Source organism: Nomascus leucogenys, chromosome 1a, assembly GCF_006542625.1.
Source record: "Nomascus leucogenys isolate Asia chromosome 1a, Asia_NLE_v1, whole genome shotgun sequence".
Classification (NCBI taxonomy): domain Eukaryota; kingdom Metazoa; phylum Chordata; class Mammalia; order Primates; family Hylobatidae; genus Nomascus; species Nomascus leucogenys.
Genome location: NC_044381.1, coordinates 75,282,981 through 75,304,712, shown reverse-complemented (window position 1 = coordinate 75,304,712; position 21,732 = coordinate 75,282,981). Strand labels below are relative to the sequence as shown.

Genomic DNA, 21,732 nt, shown 5'->3' with positions numbered 1-21,732 from the left:
TGACACAGCAAGACTCCGTCTCCAGAAAAATAAAACAAAAAAAAAAAGTTTGGTCTGTAACTGACTGTGAATAATCAATTGAGATAACTTATTACCTTCAGACAAGCTGCTGTGGTCTTTAAATTATTGATAATTTTATCCTCCAAATATTTATATAAGAATTATAACATTATTGGCAAGGTGCAGTGGCTCGCACCTGTTATCGCAGCACTTTGGGAGGCCAAGGTGGGCAGATAGCTTAAGGCCAGGAGTTCGAGACCAGCCTGGGCAACATGGCAAAATCCTGACTCTACAAAAATACAAAAATTAGCCAGGAGTGGTGGCACACACCTGTAGTCCCAGTTACTCGGGAGGCTGAGGTGGGAGGATCTCATGAGCCCGAGGAGATAGAGACTGCAGTGAGTCGTGATCACCCCACTGCACTCCAGCCTGTGAGACAAAGTAAGACACTGTCTCAGACAAAAAAAAAATTATAAGAATTATAGTGCTATTGATGTACACTTTGTTACTATTTTTTATTCCACCTTATTGAGGTATAATTGAAAAAAATTGTATATATTTACAATGTGATAGTTTGATATATGTATACATTGTAAAATGATTATAGTCAAGCTATTAGCATACCCATCACCTCATATAATTATCTTTTTATGTGATGAGAACATTTAAGATCTACTGTCTTAGCAGTTTTCAAGCATACAATTCATTATTATTAATCACAGTTACATGCTGTACAATAGATCTCTAGAATGTATTAATCCTGTCTAAGAGAAATTATACCTTTTGACCTCTATCTCCCACTTCCTCCTCACCCCCAGTCCCTGGCAACCACCATTCTACTTTCTGCTTCTATAAGTCTGACTTTTTCAGATTCCACATGTAAATGAGAATACATGATATTCATCTTTCTGTGCCTGACCTATTTCACTTAGCATAATGTCCCCAAGAGGGATTGTTAATACCACTGAAAAGAATTTTCTGAATTCTAGCTCATTTAGATTTACTTAATAAATGTCACTCAGGTAGGCCAGGCACAGTGGCTCACGCCTGTAATCCCAGCTCTTTGGGAGGCCAAGGCAGGTGGATCACCTGAGGTCAGGAGTTTGAGACCAGCCTAACCAACATGGTGAACCCTGTCTCTACTAAAAATACAAAAAATTAGCCAGGCGTGATGGCAGGTGCCTGTAATACCAGCTACTCGGGAGGCTGAGGCAGGAGAATCGCTTGAACCCAGGAGACAGAGGTTGCAGTGAGCAGAGATCGCACCACTGCATTCCAGCCTGGACAACAAGAGCGGAACTCAGTCTAAAGAAAGGACAGGACAGGACAGGAAAGAGGGAGGGAGGGAGGGAGGAAGAGAGAGAGAGAAAGAAGAAAAGAGAAAAGCAGAGCAGAGCAAAGCAAGATAGAAAGAAAGGAAGGTTACTCAGTTTATTAAAATGTTCACAAAATACACTATTAAGAAGCCTGAATTAGGTGGGTGTAGTGCTACATGCCTGTAATCCTAGCACTGTGGGAGGCTGAGGTGGGAGGACTGCTTGAGCCCAGGAGTTCAAGACCAGCTGGGCAACATGGCAAACCCTGTCTCTAGGAAAAAAAAAATTAAAAATTAAAAATAGACCCTGAAATAAAAACAAGTCCAGCAAATAGATACATATTTGCAATAAGGCATTTAATTAAATACTAAAAGAAAAAAGAAGGCTAGCCAATTTGCTCGATATTTGGCCTCAAAGAAAACAATGAAAGGAACCACTTACAAAACTGAAGAGTCTCTAAGAAAGTCTAGGTAAAATTGGCAGGAATACGTTCCATTTCCAGCTGCTGGACTTCCCCCTTGACTTTTAAAGGCATCACAGAACTCTTAAACTTACTCCTCTTTGATATTTCCCCATTTCTACTAAGAATAACATTTTTCTCTCAGTCTCAAAATGTTGAAGTCATCTTGACTTCCCTACTTGCTTACCTTCTCATACCCAATTGAATCACAAAGAGTTGTCAATTATTTCATCACAATTGCATGAAGAGTGTCATAGAATTATCGAGCTGAGAGAAACTTATAGGACATCCATCCTAATTTCCTAATTTTATAGATGAAGAAATTGCAGTCCACAGAGGTCACAGGATATCCTAATTTCCTAATTTTACAGATGAAGAAATGGCAGTCTGGCCAGGCACGGTGGCTCACGTCTGTAATCCCAGCACTTTGGGAGGCCGAGGCAGGCGGATCACAAGGTCAGGAGATCGAGACCATCCTGGCTAACACGGTGAAACCCCATCTCTACTAAAAATACAACAAATTAGCTGGGCGTGGTGGTGGGTGCCTGTAGTCCCAGCTACTCGGGAGGCTAAGGCAGGAGAATGGCGTGAAACCAGGAGGCGGAGCTTGCAGTGAGCTGAGATTGTGCCACTGCACTCCAGCGTGGGCAATAGAGCAAGACTCCGTCTCAAAAAAAACAAAGAAAAAAAAGAAATGGCAGTCCACAGAGGTAACAGGATTTACTTGATCACTGTCATTGAACTATTTATTAAGTGGTAGAGTTAGGGCCCAATTCCCAGAGGTCTTACCATGACACCAGAGCTTTTTCTCTGTTTGGCACATTTCCCTTCTCATTTCTCTCTCTCAACCGTAAAGTTTCATCATCTATTACTAACTATTCCATTCTTCCAGTTTCCACTTGCTTAGAAGCTTCCTACACATGTCACCATTCAAAAATCTAAAATTATTCCTTATAAACAACTGAATTGGCTAATTTCCTGTTTGACTTTCCATACACAAGGCACTCCTCACTAACTACACATACCATGCCATGTCCACAAGTGACTCCACACTTTGCCTCACTCTGCTTTCTCACCCTTCTTCCACCCAACTTATTACATCCTTCTCCTTTAAGGTGCAATGCAAGTACTACCTTCTTCAAGAAGCCTGTTCTTCTAACACTTCCTGTTCATCTCTCCCTTCATTAACTCCTTTTGCATTTACTACCTATCAATGGAGGCTTGCTACTCAGCCATCCCAGGGTTTAAATATCTGTATGGGACAATTTAATGATATATTGAATGTAATTAATCACTAATTCTTCCATATATATACATATTATCTCCCCAATTAAGCTGTAAGGAACCTGGGGTTGGGAATGGTAGCAGGACTTCTTTCATACCAAACAGCAAGTAACAAAGGGTTAGGTATGTAGTAAGTGCTCAGTATATATATTTAACCAATTGAGGGGTAGAGTATGAAAATATAATTCAGGAATTCCTTATTTCTAAGGTTTCTGCCTGAAGTCTGAAAGTGACTTACCTTTGCCCAACAAGAGAAACAACATTATAAGGCTAGACATAAATTTCTTTATAGGCTTTTAAATTTTATTTTTTCCAATTATTACATTAATAAATGCTCAATGTGGCAAATGTAAAGAGCTATGACATATAAATGTCAAAAAAATGCACATAACCCTCCCATTAAGAAGCAATTATTTCATTCTAGTCTTCTTTTTTAGCCAGTTTTTCTTTACCCTTAAACCCACCGAATATCCCAATGCTATGCTGCAACTATTCTCACCAAAGCCACTAAGAATCCTCCTTGCTCAATTCAGTGTACATGTTTCAGTCCTTAGCTTCCATTACCTCGGAGCAGCATATCACACTTGGAGCCTAATTCCCCTTGGTTTTGTTAACACCATACCCCCTACATCTCTGGCCAAACTTTCTGAGCAGCATTTAGAAGCTAGCTTGCTTTCTCCATATACTCCTTAAATGTTTGGTTTTCTCAGAGTGCATCCAGCCCTAGCCATCTTTCTTTCACTATCATAACCTCATTGCATCACTTCACCTATTCCCAGAGCTTAGACTTAGACTACCACTTACATAATGATGACTTCTGCATCTTAATTTCCAGCTTGGATCCCTTTTGTGAACTTGGCCTTTTTTTTTGAGACGGGATCTCACTGTCACCCACGCTGGAGTGTAGTAGCACAACCATGGCTCACTGCAGCCTCAACCTCTTGGGCTCAAGCGATCCTCCTACCTCAGCCTCCCAAGTATGAGGAGTACAAGCACATGCCACCCTGCCTGGCTAATTTATTGTTTTTAGAGATGGGGTCTTGCTATGTTGCCCAGGCTGATCTCAAACTCCTAGGCTCAAGCCATCCTCCCAGCTTGACCTCCCAAAGTGCTGAGATTATAGGCATGAGCCACTGTCTAGCAACTTGATCTTTATATTCCATTTTCTCCTGAACACTTCTTGCCCACATTTCTCATAGGAACCTCAAACCCTTGCCCATACCCAGAATAAGTTATCCCCCACAAGGATTTCCTTTCTCAATGAGTAATACTACTTACCATGTATTTTTGAAAGCCAAAAATCTGGGATTCAACCTTAGTGCCTTCCTTACCCTCATAACTAATTAATGATTCCTGTCAATTCAATCTCCTAAACATCTTCCAAATTTGTCTCTTCCTCTCCAACTGAGCATGATTCCCATTACCAAACCACCACTGCCCAGTGTATTCAGGACCAATCTAATTCACTCCTCCCTGAAAACTCCAGAGCCAATTCATTTGCTGGACTACAGTCTAGCCCTCTTCCAATCCATTTTTTCATATGGCTACCAGAGTGAGTATTTTAAGAAATATATCTAATTCTTTTTTTTTTTTGAAAAGCAACCATTTATTAGAACCAATACAAGAGTATGAAAAGGGGGAAAAGAGGAGGGTAGGAGAGGGAGAGAGAAAAATATATCTAATTCTTTAAAACTTTTCAATGATTTGCCATTTATCTTAAAGACCAAATTCCTTTAGAGGAGTTCATAACCTAGTCCCTTGCTTATCTCTCCAGTCACACATAAGGGAGTTCTCCCCTTGTTCTAGACACTCTGGCCAGATTCTTCATTACTCTAAGGCTTTAGAGTACATTATAATATCAATTAAGGCAAGTTCTCCATCATCACATTTTTGTTTTTGCTTTTCCAAATTTATCTTAGCTATTCCAAACTGAATGTATTCTATGTGGATGTACCTTAATTCTGTGTGTATGTATATACACACATCTATAGTATAAATATATACATACAGTATACACGCAGGCACATACAATTTTTTTTCTCAACAGTATGTTCTTCTAGGTAAGTGTTAGAATTACATTTCCAATTTACATCTATCACTTATTCTCAAAATAACAAAAAATTTTAAGACTGACCACAGCCAAACATACGCTAATTTTGTAATAACTTATATTTTTACAGCGCTTAGTCTTCCCATCCAAGAATATGTTGAGTCTCTTAATTTATCTTAGCCTTTAGCTATTTCCCTTGACAAAATTTCATACTTCTTCAGATAGATTCTGTCGACTTCTGGTTATGAGTATTCCCAACTTTTTTTTTTTGGGTGGAGACATTGCTATGGTAATTGTTATTTCATTTTATCATTGAATAATATGCTGAGTATCTGGTCACCTTCCTGAACTTTCATTAGTGTAAAAAAAATTTCTGAGTTAGTGGTCTCTTGGATATTCTGAATACACAATATTTTCTTTTCTTTTTTTTTTTTTGAGACAGAGTCTCGCTGTCGCCCAGGCTGGAGTGCAATGGCGTGATCTCGGCTCACTGCAGGCTCCGCCCCCTGGGGTTCACGCCATTCTCCTGCCTCAGTCTCCCGAGTAGCTGAGACTACAGGCGCCCGCCACCTCGCCCAGCTAATTTTTTGTATTTTTAGTAGAGACGGGGTTTCGCTGTGTTAGCCAGGATGGTCTCGATCTCCCGACCTCGTGATCCGCCTGCCTCGGCCTCCCAAAGTGCTGGGATTACAGGCGTGAGCCACCGCATCCGGCCATATATTTTCTACAAATTATAACTTCGCCTCCTCTTTTTCAATATCCATACCTGATTTCATTTTCTTATCTAACTGCTACAACTAAGGCTTCCAAATTAAGTTTAAAAAATAATGGACATCTTGCCTTGTTGCCAATTTTACTGTTAAACAGGGTATTGACTATAGGTTTCCAATAAACATTGTCCTTCATGTTAAGAATGTATCATTCTGGCTGGGCATGATGGGTCAAGCCTGTAATCCCAGCACTTTAGAAGGCCAAGGTGGGCAGATCGCCTAAGGTCAGGAGTTTGACACCAGCCTGGCCAACATGGCAAAACGCCATTTCTACTAAAAATACAAAAAAATCAGCCAGGCGTGGTGGCACATGCCTGTAATCCCAGTTAGGAGACTGAGGCGGGAGAATCACTTGAACTCGGAAGGCAGAGGTTGCAGTGAGCCAAGATCACACCACTGCATTCCAGCATGGGTGACAAGGGTGAAACTCCATCTTAAAAAAACAAAAAAAGAATGTATCATTCTATTCTTAAAGAAGTTTGTGGGTATTATGTGTATGTGTGGTGATTGAGTATAAAATGGGTATGGAAGGGAGGCATAGGGAGAGATTTGTTAAAGGATACAAAATTACAGCTACATAGGAGGAATAAGTCAGGAATACGTTACAGCTAGATAGGAGGAATGACTATAGTAGGATGAGTATAGTTAACAGTAATGTGTTACATGGTTTCAAATAGCTAAAAGGAGGATATTGAAGGTTCCTAACATAAAGAAATGATAAATGTTTCAGATGATGGATATGCTAATTACCATGATCTGATCACTATACATTATAAGTACAACACTATGTACCCTACAAATATGTACAATTATTTGTCAATTTAAAAAATAAAAAAATTAAGAAGATATGGGCATAAAATGTCATTAAATGTGACTGTAGTGCTTGTCACATATATTTTCTTATTTGATCAGATGATATAAATATATTAATAGATCATGAATTATTATAGTGGCACAATGGTTAAGAGCACTGTCTCTGGAGAGAGACTGCCTGGGTGACTTAAACCCTTCTATTCCTTATTTGTAAGCTTGAAACATTATTAGACATGCTAGGCTTTTGTAAAGATCGAGTAGTATGTAAGAAGTGCAGCTAGGTATGTTGGCTCATGCCTGCAATTCAAGCACTTTCAAAGGCAGAGGCGGGAGGACTTCTTGTGCCCAGGAGTTTGAGACCAACCTGGGCAATATAGTGAGACCCTATATCTACAAAAAGTAAAAAAGTTAGCTGGATGTGGTGGCACATGCCTGTAGTCCCAGCTACTCTGGGGTGGGGTTAGGGGGACCTCAGGTCGCAGGATTACTTGAGTCTGGGAGGTCAAGGCTGCAGTGAGCCGTGAACCTACCCATGAACTCCAGCCTGGGTGACAGAGCGAGATCCTGTCTCAAAAAAATAAAAAACAAAAAGTAAAACAAAAATATAGAAGTGCAGAGGACAGTGGCTGGTGCATAAGTGTTACATCAGAATTTGCTATTACCGTTTTTAAAACATTGCTGCATTCCAATCATTGTGTATTAATCTTTTAACATATGATAAGATATAATTTACTTGTAACTTATTTATAATAATAATATATCAATACAATTGTATCTTTTTCTGTAACTATTAGAATAGTATTAGATTTAATTATTTTATTTCAAGAACTATGTTTGTTTAAATTACAATAGCATGAAGAAAATATCTCTGATGAAATTAATTGTTAAGTGTTGATGCTTGGGTTAGGTTAGCATCATAAAATGACATGAGAGGCATTCTTTGCTTTTCATTACTCTGGAGCAGAATATATAGCATGATCATAATCTGTTTCTTAAAATTTTTCAAGAACTCAAACAAAATCATGACTGCTTTTGGAGATTGCTCTTTGAAGGTTTTTTTCAATTTATTTCCCAGTAACTGGCCTATTAAAATCTTCTTAGCTATATGGTTATTTTTGGTGAGTTACTTCTTTCATCTAGATTTCTTTTGTAGCATTCAAGTACACAGTATTCTTAATACCTTCTATCATGTCCTCTTTTTACTTCTAACATGCATTCTCTCACCAGTTTTCTGACTTACACTTGTCCAAGATTTGCTTATTACACTGACATACTTCTAGAACTAGTTGAAAACGTTCTACTGTGTTTATGTTTTCTTTTATCTGGTATACTTGATTTCTTCTGCTTTCCCTGCTTTTTTTCCTATCATTCAGCATCTGTCTGTCTCCCTATTGTTCTGATGAGACGGGGTCTCATTCTGTCACCCAGGCTGGAGTGCAGTGGCATGAACATGGCTCATGGCAGCCTCAAACTCCTAGGCCCAAGTGATCCTTCCACCTCAGCCTCCCAAGTACCTGGGACTACAGGCACACACCACCATATCCGGCTAATTTTTAAAAATTCGCTATATTGCCAAGACTGGTCTCAAACTCCTGGGCTCAAGTGATCCTCCTGTCTTGGACTCCCAAAGTGCTAGGACTACAGGCATGAGCCACCATGTCCAACTTCCTGCAGCTTTTATAAGAAATCATTTTCCTGCTAAATTTCTAAAATTGACTGTTTAGACTCTTTGTCCTCAAATTTCCATATGCTGTAATTTGATACAAAAAGGTGGTGTATTAACAGATCAATCCTAATTTCACAATAAGCGATATAATCAGATATCTATGTATCTCGATGTATTACACAGGAAGTATATAATATCACCTATCAAGCATTCTTGCCACTTGACAGAAATTCAAGGTTGAAAGAAACACGTTAAAGACAACAAAAGGATACATTCAGCAAAGTCCAGAAGGTAGAAAATTTCTTAAGACAAACAAATTATAAGAAAAATGAAATAAGGGTAAATCTGTAGATTAAAACAAACTGAAGGCTGAGCACAGTGGCTCACACCTGTAATCCCAGCACTTTGGGAGACCGAGGTGGGTGGATCACCTGAGGTCAGGAGTTTGAGACCAGCCTAACCAACATGGTGAAACCTCATCTCTGCTAAAAATACAAATAATAGCCAGGCATGGTAGTGCATGCCTGTAATCCCAGCTACTCAGGAGGCTGAGGCAGGAGAATTGTTTGAACCCAGGAGGTGGAGGTAGCAGTGAGCCAAGATCGCGCCACTGCACTCCAGCCTAGGCAACAGAGCGAGACCTTGTCTTAAAAAAAACAAAAACAAAAACAAACTTAAGAGACGTATCATTCAAATGTAAAGTGTGGCTCTTCCTTAGATTCTAACGCAAAATTAAATTAACCACAGGGCGCGATGGCTCACGCCTGTAACCCCAGCACTTTGCAGGGCCAAAGCAAGTAGATCACCTGAGGCCAGGAGTTCAAGACCAGCCTGGCCAACATAGTGAAACCCCGTCTCTACAAATATACAAAAATTAGCTGGGCATGATGGCAAGTGCCTGTAATCCCAGCTACTTGGGAGACTGAGGCAGGAGACTGCTTGAACCTGGGAGGCAGAGGTTGCAATGAGCCGAGATCGTGCCACTGCACTCCAGCCTGGGTGACGCGACACTCCATCTCTAAATAAATAAATAAATAAATAAAATAAAATGGGGATTCTATAAAATTGGGATAGTAATGAAATCTATTTTATAGGTGTGTTAAATGAGTTAATACGATAGCATTTCCATAATAATAACTGCTAACTGCTACTGAGTATTTTATATGTGTCTAGCACCATGAGAAATGCTTTATACATATCATCACACAATATATATTTCACATAGTGAAAAGAAGGTTTTTCATATGTCCAAAGTACAAATGAAGCTGATTTTAAACATAAGAAATGGTCCAATTATTTTCTGTAAATGAAACTTACTTTTGCTTTAAAACTGTTCTTAGAGCATCTTTCTGTCCCATTGTATACTGAGAAATGAAGACGTCATTTGCTGCAAAATCAAGACACAAAAATATATATTAAATTCCTGAATATTTATTAAACTTTAATAAGCTACTAAAAAAATCTTTTTTAACTAAAAGAATGTTTAGGAACTCAGCCACAGCATTCCACGATCGAAAAGGACAAGGAACAAATTAAGTGATTAAGTAATAATATAATCCTCATAATCCCAAACCCACAGCCAACATCATACTGAACGGGCAAAAGTTGAACACATCCCCCTAAGAACTAGAACAAGACAAGGATGCCCACTCTCACCACTCTTTTCAACACAGTAGCGGAAGTCCCAGCCAGAGCAATCAGACAGTGAAAGAAAGAAAAGGCATCCAAAAAGTAAAAGAGGAAGTCCAATTATCTCTGTTCACTGATGACATGGTCCTATACCTAGAAAACCCTAAAGATTCCTCCAAAATGCCCCTAGATCTGATAAATGACTTAAGTAAAGTTTCAGGATACAAAATCAATGTACAAAAATCAGTAGCGTTTCTATACACTAATAACGTTCAAGCTGAGAATGAAATCAAGAACTCAATGCCATTTACAATAGCAGCACACAAAAAATAAAATTCCTAGGAATACGTTTAATCAAGGAGGTGAAAAATCTCTACAAGGAGAACTACAAAACACTGATGAAAAAAATCACAGATGACACAAATAAGTGGAAAACATTCCATGCTCATGAATTAGAAAAATCAATATCGTTAAAATGACCATACTGCCCAAAGCCATCTACAGATTCAATGCAATTCCTATTGAATTACCAACATCATTTTTCACAGAATTAGAAAAAACTATTTTAAAATTCATATGGGGCCAGACACGGTGGCTCACGCCTGTAATCCCAGCACTTTAGGAGGCTGAGGTAGGCAGATCACTTGAGGTCAGGAGTTTGAGACCAGTCTGGTCAAGATGGTGAAACCCTGTCCCTACAAAAAAAAAATAGAAAAATTAGCTGGGTGTGGTGGTGTGCACCTGTAATCCCAGCTACTCAGGAGGCTGAGGCAAGAGAATTGCTTGAACCCAGGAGCCGGAGGTTGCAGTGAGCCGAGATCACACCATCACACCCCAGCCTGGACAACAGAGGGAGACTCTGTCTCAAAAAAAAAATTTATAAACATATCTAATACTAAACCTCTGCAATAGGTTGGTAATAACAAGATAACCTTCACCATTGCAAACCTTATTCTGGATTTTATAGATTCTAGTAATAGCTTAATTTGGGAAGAAAAACTAATTTAAAATGAAAATAATAAAAACTGTAAGACTATGTAATAAATGTTTAAAAATAAATTCTACCCTTAAGAAGAAAATTCTGACACATACTACAACATGAATGAACCTTTAAAACATTATGCTAAGTGAAATAAGCCAGTCACAAAAGGTCAAATACTATATGATTCTACTTATATAACGTACCTAAGGTAGTCAAATTCAGAGACAAAAAGTAGGATGCCCAGGGCTGAGGGGACGAAAAATGAGCAGTTAGTGTTTAATGGGTAGAGTCGGGAGAGATGACAAAGCTCTGGATATGAAAGGTGATGATGATTGTACAACAATGTGAATGTACTTACTGTCACAGAACTGTACATTTTAAAGTGGTAAACTTTAGGTTATGTATATGTTGTCACAATAAAAAAAACAATATTATTCTTTTACCTTTTTGTTTGTTGTTCTCTTCTATTTTATCCAAAGGCAACACTTGCACTGCAACGTCTTTAGAAAAATCCTTTGGGATATGAAAGGAAGAAATAGGCTAAATAAACTTCATGATTTATTATTTATCAAGAACCATTTACTAGCTATGTGACTACTGTGTTCTGGGAGGGCAGGACTGTGTATTTCATATTCTTCATTTCCATCACCACGCAATGCTGATGTACCTTAAAGCTACTCAAAGATTTGTTGAATGGGTGAGTAATACACTATAAGACAAGTGAATGAATGAGTAGATGAACCAGCAAGCAAATGCAGCACTGAGATTCAGACTCAAACCTGTTTGCCACTTGTAGCAAAGCAAGTCATTTAACATCTCAGTTGCTTCAGTGAAATGTGAAAATCTGACTCACTGTGAGTCAAATGGAGTAGATAAGGACGGCACAACATCACGAAGATCACCCATTTATTCTCAATTATACAATAACAGTGCATCCATACATTTGAGAAGTTTAGATATCATTAAATAAGGCCTGCTTAAAAAAAAAAAGACAAAACAACAACAAAAAAAAAACACTCCAAAGTCTAGGCATTTACTTAGGGATCAAGTACAGCACATAATTATACATTTTATTGTGAGCTTTTGACAAAATTGTCACATAGTCTCAATTATTAGTTTGCCAGCTTCAATTTTCAAAATAGCATATTGTGAAACTCTCATTATACAGACTTATTAAACTGACAATACATAGGTCAACACTATGATTAGCTGTCAAAGTCTGATTAGATCTCATAACCAAAACATTGTATTTATCAAATACTTTCAGTATTATAAAGTTAAGATGATAATTTCATGTTATTCTTAAAGAACCTCCCTTCTAAGAAAACCAAAAGGCCTCACAAGTGTTAGAATGACATGCAAGCACACCTCACATTAAAGAAAAATTGTACTGTTAGTTGTTTCTTTTCTTTTACCTAAGAATATGTTAAGTCTCTGGGCAAGAACACCTTTTGCCTGTAGTAAGAGAGTTTCTTTTCAGTTACCATATCTCTTTCAGCGGCCATTATCTTACTAATGGGTATTTTTGATTCTAGGGAAGGCCTTTTGTTTAATGTCTCAAACACCATTCAAAGTCACAATTGTAGTATATAAAACGTTTGTTTTGGTAAGTGATATTGAAATAAAAACAAGGCATGCTGCTAATCAAACATAATTTAAGAATGCATTATTTGACAATACTGAAAATTTTAACGTGAGCATAATTAAGAATCCTTTTGCTTACACTTTCTGACACCATGGGATTTTCTAATAGAGGCTGGTGACAATTCCTAGCAGAAGTTAAGTCTGATGAACCTAACAAAACAAAGGAATAGATTTTAGTGATTTTAAAATCAGATCCTTAGCTTTAGAAACTGTACGGGCATGATTCAAGATCTATAAACTCCATATAATGCACAAGTTGGAAAGGCAATTTGCATGCAAAAAAAGTTAAGAAAATGTATTTAAACATATCTGAATGAAGGCTTTTACAGTTGATATCTGGGAAAATAAGGTTCGGTACTGACAATAAAGTGAGATAAGCATGAAACATTTTAAAATATAACCATATACTATTGAATGTGGACAAACTATGGGTAGAAATATGTATACGACGTAAAGGTCTAATTTAACAGCAGGACTATTTGAGTGTCACCGCTGTATCCCCCAAAGAGCAGCATTATAAAAGCATTTTGCTGTTTTTGCTCACATATTCATTAATTTAATCCTCACAATTAACAGCGAAGTGGGTAAAGCATATGTTATCCTTATTTTCACTGAGCTCTAGACAGATTGTGAATTGGAATATAGAAGCCATCAACTGGCAGAAGTCCTGCTTTTCCCACTATGAACAGAAAGTAGTGCATTAGGTAAAAAGCACTACTTTGGGGGAAAACTATAAAAAACACTACGCGGGGGAAAATAAAGCACATTATACAAGTTAAGTGTATCCACCATAGATATAAACAAAAACAATATGCAAAAGTCAATGCCAAAAAAAAAAAAAAAAAGCACAACAGGAGACGTTAAAGTTTCATTCATTCCATCTATTCAAACATTTTATAGGCTTCCTGGCCATTTTGCCGGGAAACAGGGTCAGTTTTCAAACATCTGTACAAACTAGACTTATATCTTACGTTTGGGAATTTAAACAAATAAGGACTAAAGATTTACTGAACTGAAACTGGTTGAAAAACTACATGGAATCACATACCAGGTGATGTTCCATTCAAGCTAGTCCCCGTTCCAACAGGAAGACGTTTATTTGCAGACAATGCCGGAGGAACACAGGGCAACTCATCTTTCAGCAAAACCAAATGATCTCCATGATTTTGAGAAACTACCTCACGAAGTCTCTTCGCTGGCATCTTAATCCTTTTTTTCTTCTCCAAGCTGACCTCAGAGCCTTTCATATTGTTGGTCACAAAACAAGTCCCACACTTATGGGCGGAAAAACTTTCTCTGTGTCCTTAAGACTTCAGAACAAAATTTTCACCACTTTGCAATGAACTGTTTTTAAAATGTCGAACATCCACAAAGCTGAAAATCTAAATTCTGATATTGAATCCAGGATTAGAGCTGACTATAAAGTCATATTTACCCATTAATCCCACTCAGTCTATTAATACACCAGGCCAAAATGTGAAAGTGGGGATGACAAGAGAATGGCCACAGGAGCAACAATAACCATAACAGTGCACTCCCCAACCCCAGAGCTGGTAGGGCAAAACCAAACACACGTAGAGGCGGGCTTAAAATTTGTAGAGAAGAGGCAGTTAAGCAGATAAAACCGAAATGCTATTTTTTAAATAATGACCCACATAAGAAGCGTAATAGCTTTCTTCAGCCACAGAGTCTTACACATCCCTCCAGATGCAATCGTCGGAAACATAAATTCACCCCTACGTGTCTCCAGAACGCCCGAGACCCGCGCCGTCACGGGTGTAATCTGACAACAGCGTCAGTTGCCCGCGGGTCAACACCCACTTCCCTTCAAACCCGCCCTTGAGACACAACACGCATGAGCGCCAAGAAACTCACCCAAAACATCCAACCAGAAAGCTAAGCGCTCTCTGGTGCTCTTCCATTCCTCTCCGGGTGGAAACCAACTCCGGACATTACGGGGATGTATGTATGTATGTATGTATGTATGTATGTATGTATTTATTTATTTATTTATTTTAAGGTAGCACATTGCCGCACAAGACCGCTCTACAGTCTCATCCAAGACTTGAAGAGCTCCCGACTTGTAATACTACTTGTGTTTACCAGGGACTGTTTACACTGCTTCGCTTCCGAAGACCGTTAGGGACGTGGGATTAGGTAAATTAGGCTTCCAAAAGGTTTCGACAGATTCGGGTCATTATTGGAGAGGAAGTCGGGAATAGAAAGCGTTGTCTAAGCAGACAATAACAGAGGTTAATCCTTAGGAGATTTTAGAATTCACTGATGGTACCTGTTTTTTCTTCTAGATTTCCTCGCATTATAACGAATCGGCGTCTAAGGGTTTAAGTGTCACTTGACATCACTGCTCCCACGTGTTCTTTCCCATCTGGCGGCCGCGGCTCCTGTCCTGACCGTGACCCTCCCTCCCGAGGCTCAGCCGTACCCCAACACCCCCCAGCCTTGTACTGATGTCGGATGCGAGAGCCTGTGCTTAAGTATGGTGTCTGTTCTCTGCCGTGAGAATCCGGGGTTCCCGGACGGGGGGTGGCAGGCTACGCCCCAGGAAAGTGGCGGGGTCTCCCGAGGAGGCCGCCGCACGTACTTGGGGCAGTGGGGGGGTCCGAAGCGGGACAGCGCTTCGCCCGGTCGGGTGCAGACCTTCCTGGGGATGGTGTCACCTGGGCGAGGGGTAGGAACTTTAGGCCCTGACCCACCCCCAACCTGGATCTGGGGAGTCGGGGGTCTTGTTTGGGGACACTGAATTAGACTATAAGGTATTTACGCTGTGACCTTGAGCTGCCCGGGGGAAGATCCTCCTTTAAATGAAAATCGTCTCTAGACATAATACCAGGTCTAACACCCCTTCCCTGATCTGCTCATTTCCCAGGATGCGCTACTTAGAGCTATCCCTTTACGCCTTGCTGGAGGCTTTAGAATAATCAAAGCAGAAAATGTAATCCGATCTAAAAGCTAAATAACTAATTTTATTTCTTTTACATCTCGGCAGTCTACTTTCATAGAAGTCTAGGCTTAAAATGGACTTTAAAGTCCGAGCGCGGTGGCTCACGCCTGTAATCCCAGCACTTTGGGAGGCCAAGGCGGGCCGATCAGGGGTTCGAGACCAGCCTGGCCAGCAAGGTGAAACCCCGTCTCTACTGAAAATACAAAAAATTAACTGGGCATGGTGGCGCGCGCCTGTAGTCCCAGCTACTCAGGAGGCTGAGGCAAGAGAATTGCTTGAACCCGGCAGGTGGAGGTTGCAGTGAGCCGAGATCGCGCCATTGCGCCCCAGCCTGAATGACAGAGCAAGACTCTAAAAAAAAAAAAAAAAAAGACTTTAAGGGCTCGGCGTTAAAGACTCTTTTAATTATTATTTTTTTTTTGTAACTTGCTGAGTTTCTCTAATGAGTTTTGTGGGTTTTCTTTTTGAGACAAAGTCTCGTTCTGTTGCACAAGCTGGAGTGCAGTGGTGCGATCTTGGCTCACTGCAACCTCCGCCTCCCAGGTTCAAGCGATTCTTCTGCCTCAGGCCTCCTGAGTAGCTGGGATTACAGGCGCCCGCCACCACGCCCAGTTAATTTTTTTTGCATTTTTATTAGAGACGGGGTTTCACCATGTTGGCCAGGTTGGTCTCGAAATCCTGACTTGATCCACCCGCCTCGGCCTCCCAAAGTGCTAGTATTACAGGCGTGAGCCACTGCGCATGGCCATTATTTTTTATTTTAGTTACATTTTCTCTTAGTAATTGGGCTCATAGGTGGTACCTCTTTGTTCACAATATTGTATATTGTGAGTGTACTGAAAGAACTACAATGTCAGAGTTGTCAGAGACCTTGGAGATAGTTTAACTCTTACTTTCTAGGTGAAACTTATGTGAAAGAAACAGTGACCTAAGATCTGAGTGTAGGCACTCCGAATTATTAAAATGACAACTTAATTTGGATCTTACAGCTCTTTGTCATTACTCTTTAGTTCCTTTCTCTTTTTCTTTTCTTTTTTTTTTTTTCCAGAGACAGGACCTTGCTCTGTCATGATCACAGCTCCCTGCAGCCTTCAACTCCCGAGCTCAGGCAATCCTCCTGTCTCAGCCTCCTGAGTAGCTAGGACTACAAGCACTTGCCACCATGCTGGCTAATTTTTTACTTTTTTGTAGAAACTAGGTCTCGCCTTATTGCCCAGGCTTATTTTCTTTTTTCTTTCTTTCTTTCTTTTTTTTTTTAAGATGGATCTTTGCTCTGTCGCAAAGGCTAGAGTACAGTGGCACCATCTCAGCTCACTGCAACCTCTGCCTCCCGGGTTCAAGTGATTCTCCTGCCTCAGCCTCCCAAATAGCTGGAATTACAGGCACCTGCCACTCTGCCCAGCTAATTTTTGTGTTTTTAGTAAAGATGGGATTTCACCATGTTGGCCAGGCTGGTCTGGAACTCCTGACCACACGTGATCTGCCCACCTCGGCCTCCCGAAGTGCTGGGATTACAGGCGTGAACCATCGCGCCTGGCCTTATTTTCTTACGCTAAATCAGCCCTCTCAGCTCCTTTTCTTTATGACTGACACTTTTGAAAAGACCAGCCAGGTTGTCTTACAAATTGTTCCATGTTGTAGATTTTCCTAATTATTCCCTCATGATTAGAGCCATATCAAACTTTGGCCAGAATACCACATAGGTGATGCTGTCTTACTGCATCTCACCAAGAAACACCTAATGTTGGCACCCACGTTTGTGATGCTAGGTTTTATGACTTAGCTTTTATGTTTTTTCTTTGAGACAGGATCTCTTTCTGTCACCCAGGCAAGAGAGCAGTGGCGTGATCATGGCTCATTGCAGCCTCAAGCTCCTGGGCTCAAGTGATCCTCCTGCCTCAGTCTCCTGAGTAGCTGGGACTACAGGCACACACCACCATGCCGGCTCATTTTTGTATTTTTTGTAGAGATGGAGTTTTGCCATGTTGCCCAGGCTGCTGTAGAACTTTTGGGCTCAAGCTATCCACCCACCTCAGCCTCCCAAAATGCTGGGATTGAGCCACTGCACCTGGTCAGTCACTTAGCTTATAACATATATTTGGCTATTTGGAAAATATTTTTAGATAGATGATATATGTCATAATTGTTTATAAGACATTTTATAGGTCTTAAATAGGTCATTTTATAGGTGCAATGGGGAAAATACTGGATTTTGAAGTCCAAAGACCTTAGTTAGGCTCTAGCTGTCCAGTTATTATCTGTATAAGTGGCCTCATGTAAGTTTCTTAAGATTTCTGAACCATCCCTCCCAGAATTAGTAGGAAAATCATAAGGGAAGTGTAATGTATACTTATACCTGGATAAATAAGGATAGCATGACATTAAGTATTTTTTTTAATAGTAGCACATATGCCAAAAAATTGTAACGTCAGAATAGAGGAAACTAATTTCACTTACTAAAAAGGAAGAAACTTTAAAAAAATAAATGATTAGCCAATTGAAGTTTACATTTCATTGAAAAGACTATTAGAACTTGAAGGGGACTTAGTAATCATATTACCTCATTTTTCAGGTAAGAATCAGGCCTTACTGGAGACATTCAAGCAAAGGTTGGACAACTACTTTTCCAGAACAGAAAGGAAACTCATGCATCAGAAAAGGTTAGAGCTTGATGACCGATAAGATCTCCCTTTATTCTTAAGTTCCCTGGTTCTATGATATATTTTGTTTGCCACAAGAATAACAGCATCATTGTAATCATTCCCAAGATCTAAGCCAGTGATTCTTGAATTCGCTTATTTCTTCTCTCCCTCTCCAGGTTTCAGGGATATAATCAGAAGGTAACCCCTGATGGGTCTTTGCCGCAGTAACATAAATTTGCTGTAATATCTGGAAACTAGGATCAAATAAAAGAACAACCACATTACTGCTACCTGTTCTCACCATCAGGTGGTTTATGTGGCTGGTGGAATTTGTCAGTTTAAGCTTACTATTAAATAACTGCAAAGTGAATAGTGAAAGATTTAGAAGACCTCAAATGAGCAAGTAACTCTGAAAATCATTTATTTACTCAGTCATCTCCAGTATTTTCTCTGAACCAGTTGCCTACAATTATGTATACCATAATCTTTTTTGTTTTGTTTTGTTTTGTTTTTTGAGACAAAGTCTCACTCTGTCACCCAGGCTGGAATGCAGTGGCGCAATCTCAGCTCACTGAAGCCTCTGCCTGCCAGGTTGAAGCAATTCTGCCTCAGCCTCCCGAGTAGCTGCGATTATAGGCATGTGCCACCATGCCCGGCTAATTTTTGTATTTTTAGTAGAGATGGGGGTTTCAACATGTTGGCCAGGCTGGTCTCGAACTCCTGACCTCAAATGATCCACCCGCCTTGGCCTCCCAATGTGCTGGGATTACAGGTGTGAGCCGCTGTGCCTGGCCTATACCGTAATCTTGATAAATACTGGTGACTACTGAGGATAGCTTTAGAGATTTAAGCAGACTTAAGAAAACTTCTGATTGTTAGCTCTTGAGTTCAACTGTAGGTCTGGAAAAAAAAAACAAAAAAAAAACGAAATTGGTCTGGGCGCCGTAGCTCACGCCTGTAATCCCAGCACTTTGGGAGGCTGAGGCGGGCAGATTACCTGAGGTCGGGAGTTCAAGACCAACCTGGCCAACATGGTGAAACCCTGTCTATACTAAACAAAAATTAGCCAGGTGTGTTAGTGCATGCCTGTAATCCCAGCTACTTAGGAGGCTGAGGCACAAAATCACTTGAACCCAGGAGGCAGAAGATGTAGTGAGCTGAGATTGCACCACTGTACTCCAGCCTGGGTCTCAGAGTGAGACTGTCTCAAAAATAAATAAATAAATAAATCTCAAAAATAAGTAAATACATAAAATACACAATTGAGTGATTCTAAAGAAAATAAATCGTAATGTTAACATAGTGGTCTGTGAACGGTAGAACTATTTATCTTTTGTTTTTCAAATTCTCAATAAATATATTACTTTTATAGTATGATAAACTTTATTTCATTGAAAAGAGGAAACATACACTGTTTAAGTAATGTATATTAATACATTAATGAATAAAGAAGATTCATACCAACAGCACTTGGGGCATTCCTCATATATGTCTTTAAAGATTTTCCAGTAACAACCATCATTTGTCACCATGAGGTATATAATAAGGACAAGATGTGTGTAGAGGCAGCACAGGGTACCAGTATGAAACTTAGAGAACATTTAAAGATTTCATACTTTCGACTGGGCACAGTGGCTCATGCCTGTAATCCCAGCACTTTGGGAGGCCGAGGCAGGAGGATCACCTGAGATCGGGAGTTCGAGACCAGCCTCACCAACATGGAGAAACCCCTCTCTCTACTAAAAATACAAAATTAGCCAGGCGTGGTGGCGCATGCCTGTAATCCCAACTGCTTGGGAGGCTGAGGCAAGAGAATCGCTTGAACCTGGAAGGTGGAGATTGCGGTGAGCTGAGATTGTGCCATTGCACTCCAGCCTGGGCAACAAGAGCGAAAACTCCGTCTCAAAAGAAAAAGAGATTTCATACTTTCTGTCTCTCTGACCTCTGGTTGATAAGTCAATAAATAAGAATTTTAACCCAAAGAAATACAAGGATGGAATTTAAAAAAAAAAAAAAACAGAAAAAAAACAGATTTTGGCATTATAGGAAGGAAATCAGATCTGTGTTCTTTTTTGATGTGAACTATAGAAAGTCCAGTTTGCTGGGTGTCCTCCTGAGGTGCAGTGAGTGTATTGTCCTAATTCGACAATTCAAAAGGCTCAGGTCTAGTAGCTGACCTTTTGAACTTTCAGCTAGGAGCCTATTGGTAAACCCAAGTTCCTTAATGCATATTTTATTACCCTTGTATTTTTTTTCAAGTTCTCACAAAACAGTGATTTCATTTAATACTTCTTTAGAAGTTGTTTTACCAGTTCTTAGATCTTTTCAGACTGTTTTCTGAGTGGGAGTCCAGAAGAACTCTAGCTTGGAAGGCTTGCTAACAGTATCTACCACACTGCATGTTGTTCTTTGGCAGGTACCAGAAAGTTATACAATAACATTTTTTTTCTTTATTATTAAGCTTTTTATTTTGAGGTTAGTGTAGATTGAAATACACTTCCAACAATTAATACAAAGGTCCCCTGTGTCCTTTACCCAGTTTTCCACAGTGGTAACATATTACAAAACTGGAGTACAATGTCACATCCAGGATACTAATTGATACGATCAAGACACAGAATATTTCTATTACAAAGGTCTTGTGTTGCCTTCTTATAGCAACACCTACTTTCTTCCTACTCCTTCCCTCATCCATTCCTTAACCCTTGGCAACCATATGTTCTTCATTTCTGCAATTCTGTTATTTCAAGAATGTTGTATAAGTGGAATTATACAGATGTAATTTTTTAGGATTGGCTTTTTTCCTCTGCAGAATTCTCCAGGCTTTTGCAAGTCGCAGTACTCATCCTTTTTATTGCTGAATAGTATTACAGGTATAGATGTACCAATTTGTTTAACCATTCACCCACTGAAGAACATTTGGGTTTTCAGTTTTTGATTATTAAGAATAGAGTTTCCACAAACATTCACATACAGGATTTCCTGTGAACACAAGTTTTCATTTCTCTAGGACAGATGCCCAGGAATGCAATTGCAGGGTTATATGGGAGATGAATGTATAACTTCTTTAGAAACTGCCAAACTGTTTACATTCCCAACAGGAATATGTAAGTGATTCAGTTTTTCCATGTCCTCACTAGCATGTGGTATTGCCACTGTTTTTGTTTTTTTGTTTTGTTTTGTTTTTATGTTAGCCATTCTGATAGGTATGTAGCTTGTTTTTTTTTTTATTTTTATTTTTTGTTTTTTTTTTTTTGAGATGGATTTTCGCTCTTGTCACCCAGGTTGGAGTGCAGTGGCGTGATCCCAGCTCACTGCAACCTCCACCTCCTGGGTTCAAGCAATTCTCTTGCCTCAGCCTTCTGAGTCGCTGGGACCACAGGCGTGCACCACCATGCTCGGCTAACTTTTGTATTTTAGTAGAGATGGGGTTTCACCACATTGGCCAGGCTGGTCTCGAACTCCTGACCTCAGGTGATCCGCCCACCTCTGCCTCCGAGAGTGCTGGGATTAC

General features: G+C 39.7%; 2 protein-coding genes across 10 annotated transcripts in view; one reads left to right on the top strand and one right to left on the bottom strand.

The window, feature by feature from the left end:
- KIAA0586 (KIAA0586 ortholog) overlaps positions 1-14,402 on the bottom strand; it is a 122,194-nt gene extending 107,792 nt beyond the window's left edge. For all 7 annotated transcript variants that reach the window (XR_004029700.1, XM_030811311.1, XM_030811318.1 and 4 more), the window contains exons 1-4: positions 13,663-14,402; positions 12,694-12,764; positions 11,414-11,483; positions 9,677-9,746 (exon numbers count right to left, since the gene is read on the bottom strand). Coding sequence is in view for 6 of the 7 variants with exons in the window: in XM_030811311.1 (XP_030667171.1) it covers positions 9,677-9,746; positions 11,414-11,483; positions 12,694-12,764; positions 13,663-13,861 (410 nt within the window). In the remaining variant the exon portion in view is untranslated. The remainder of the gene's footprint in view (positions 1-9,676; positions 9,747-11,413; positions 11,484-12,693; positions 12,765-13,662) is intronic.
- A 229-nt stretch (positions 14,403-14,631) lies between these two features.
- The window catches only part of TIMM9 (translocase of inner mitochondrial membrane 9), a 20,036-nt gene continuing 12,935 nt past the window's right edge, over positions 14,632-21,732 (top strand). Inside the window, exons 1-3 of one of the 3 annotated variants that reach the window (XM_003267745.4) lie at positions 14,632-14,771; positions 14,921-15,109; positions 18,149-18,236. The gene's annotated coding sequence lies outside the window, so the exon portion shown is untranslated. Of the gene's footprint in view, positions 14,772-14,920; positions 15,110-18,148; positions 18,237-20,408; positions 21,326-21,732 lie in introns of those variants that run through there. The other 2 variants (XM_004087147.3, XM_030811298.1) reach the window with 2 other exon arrangements.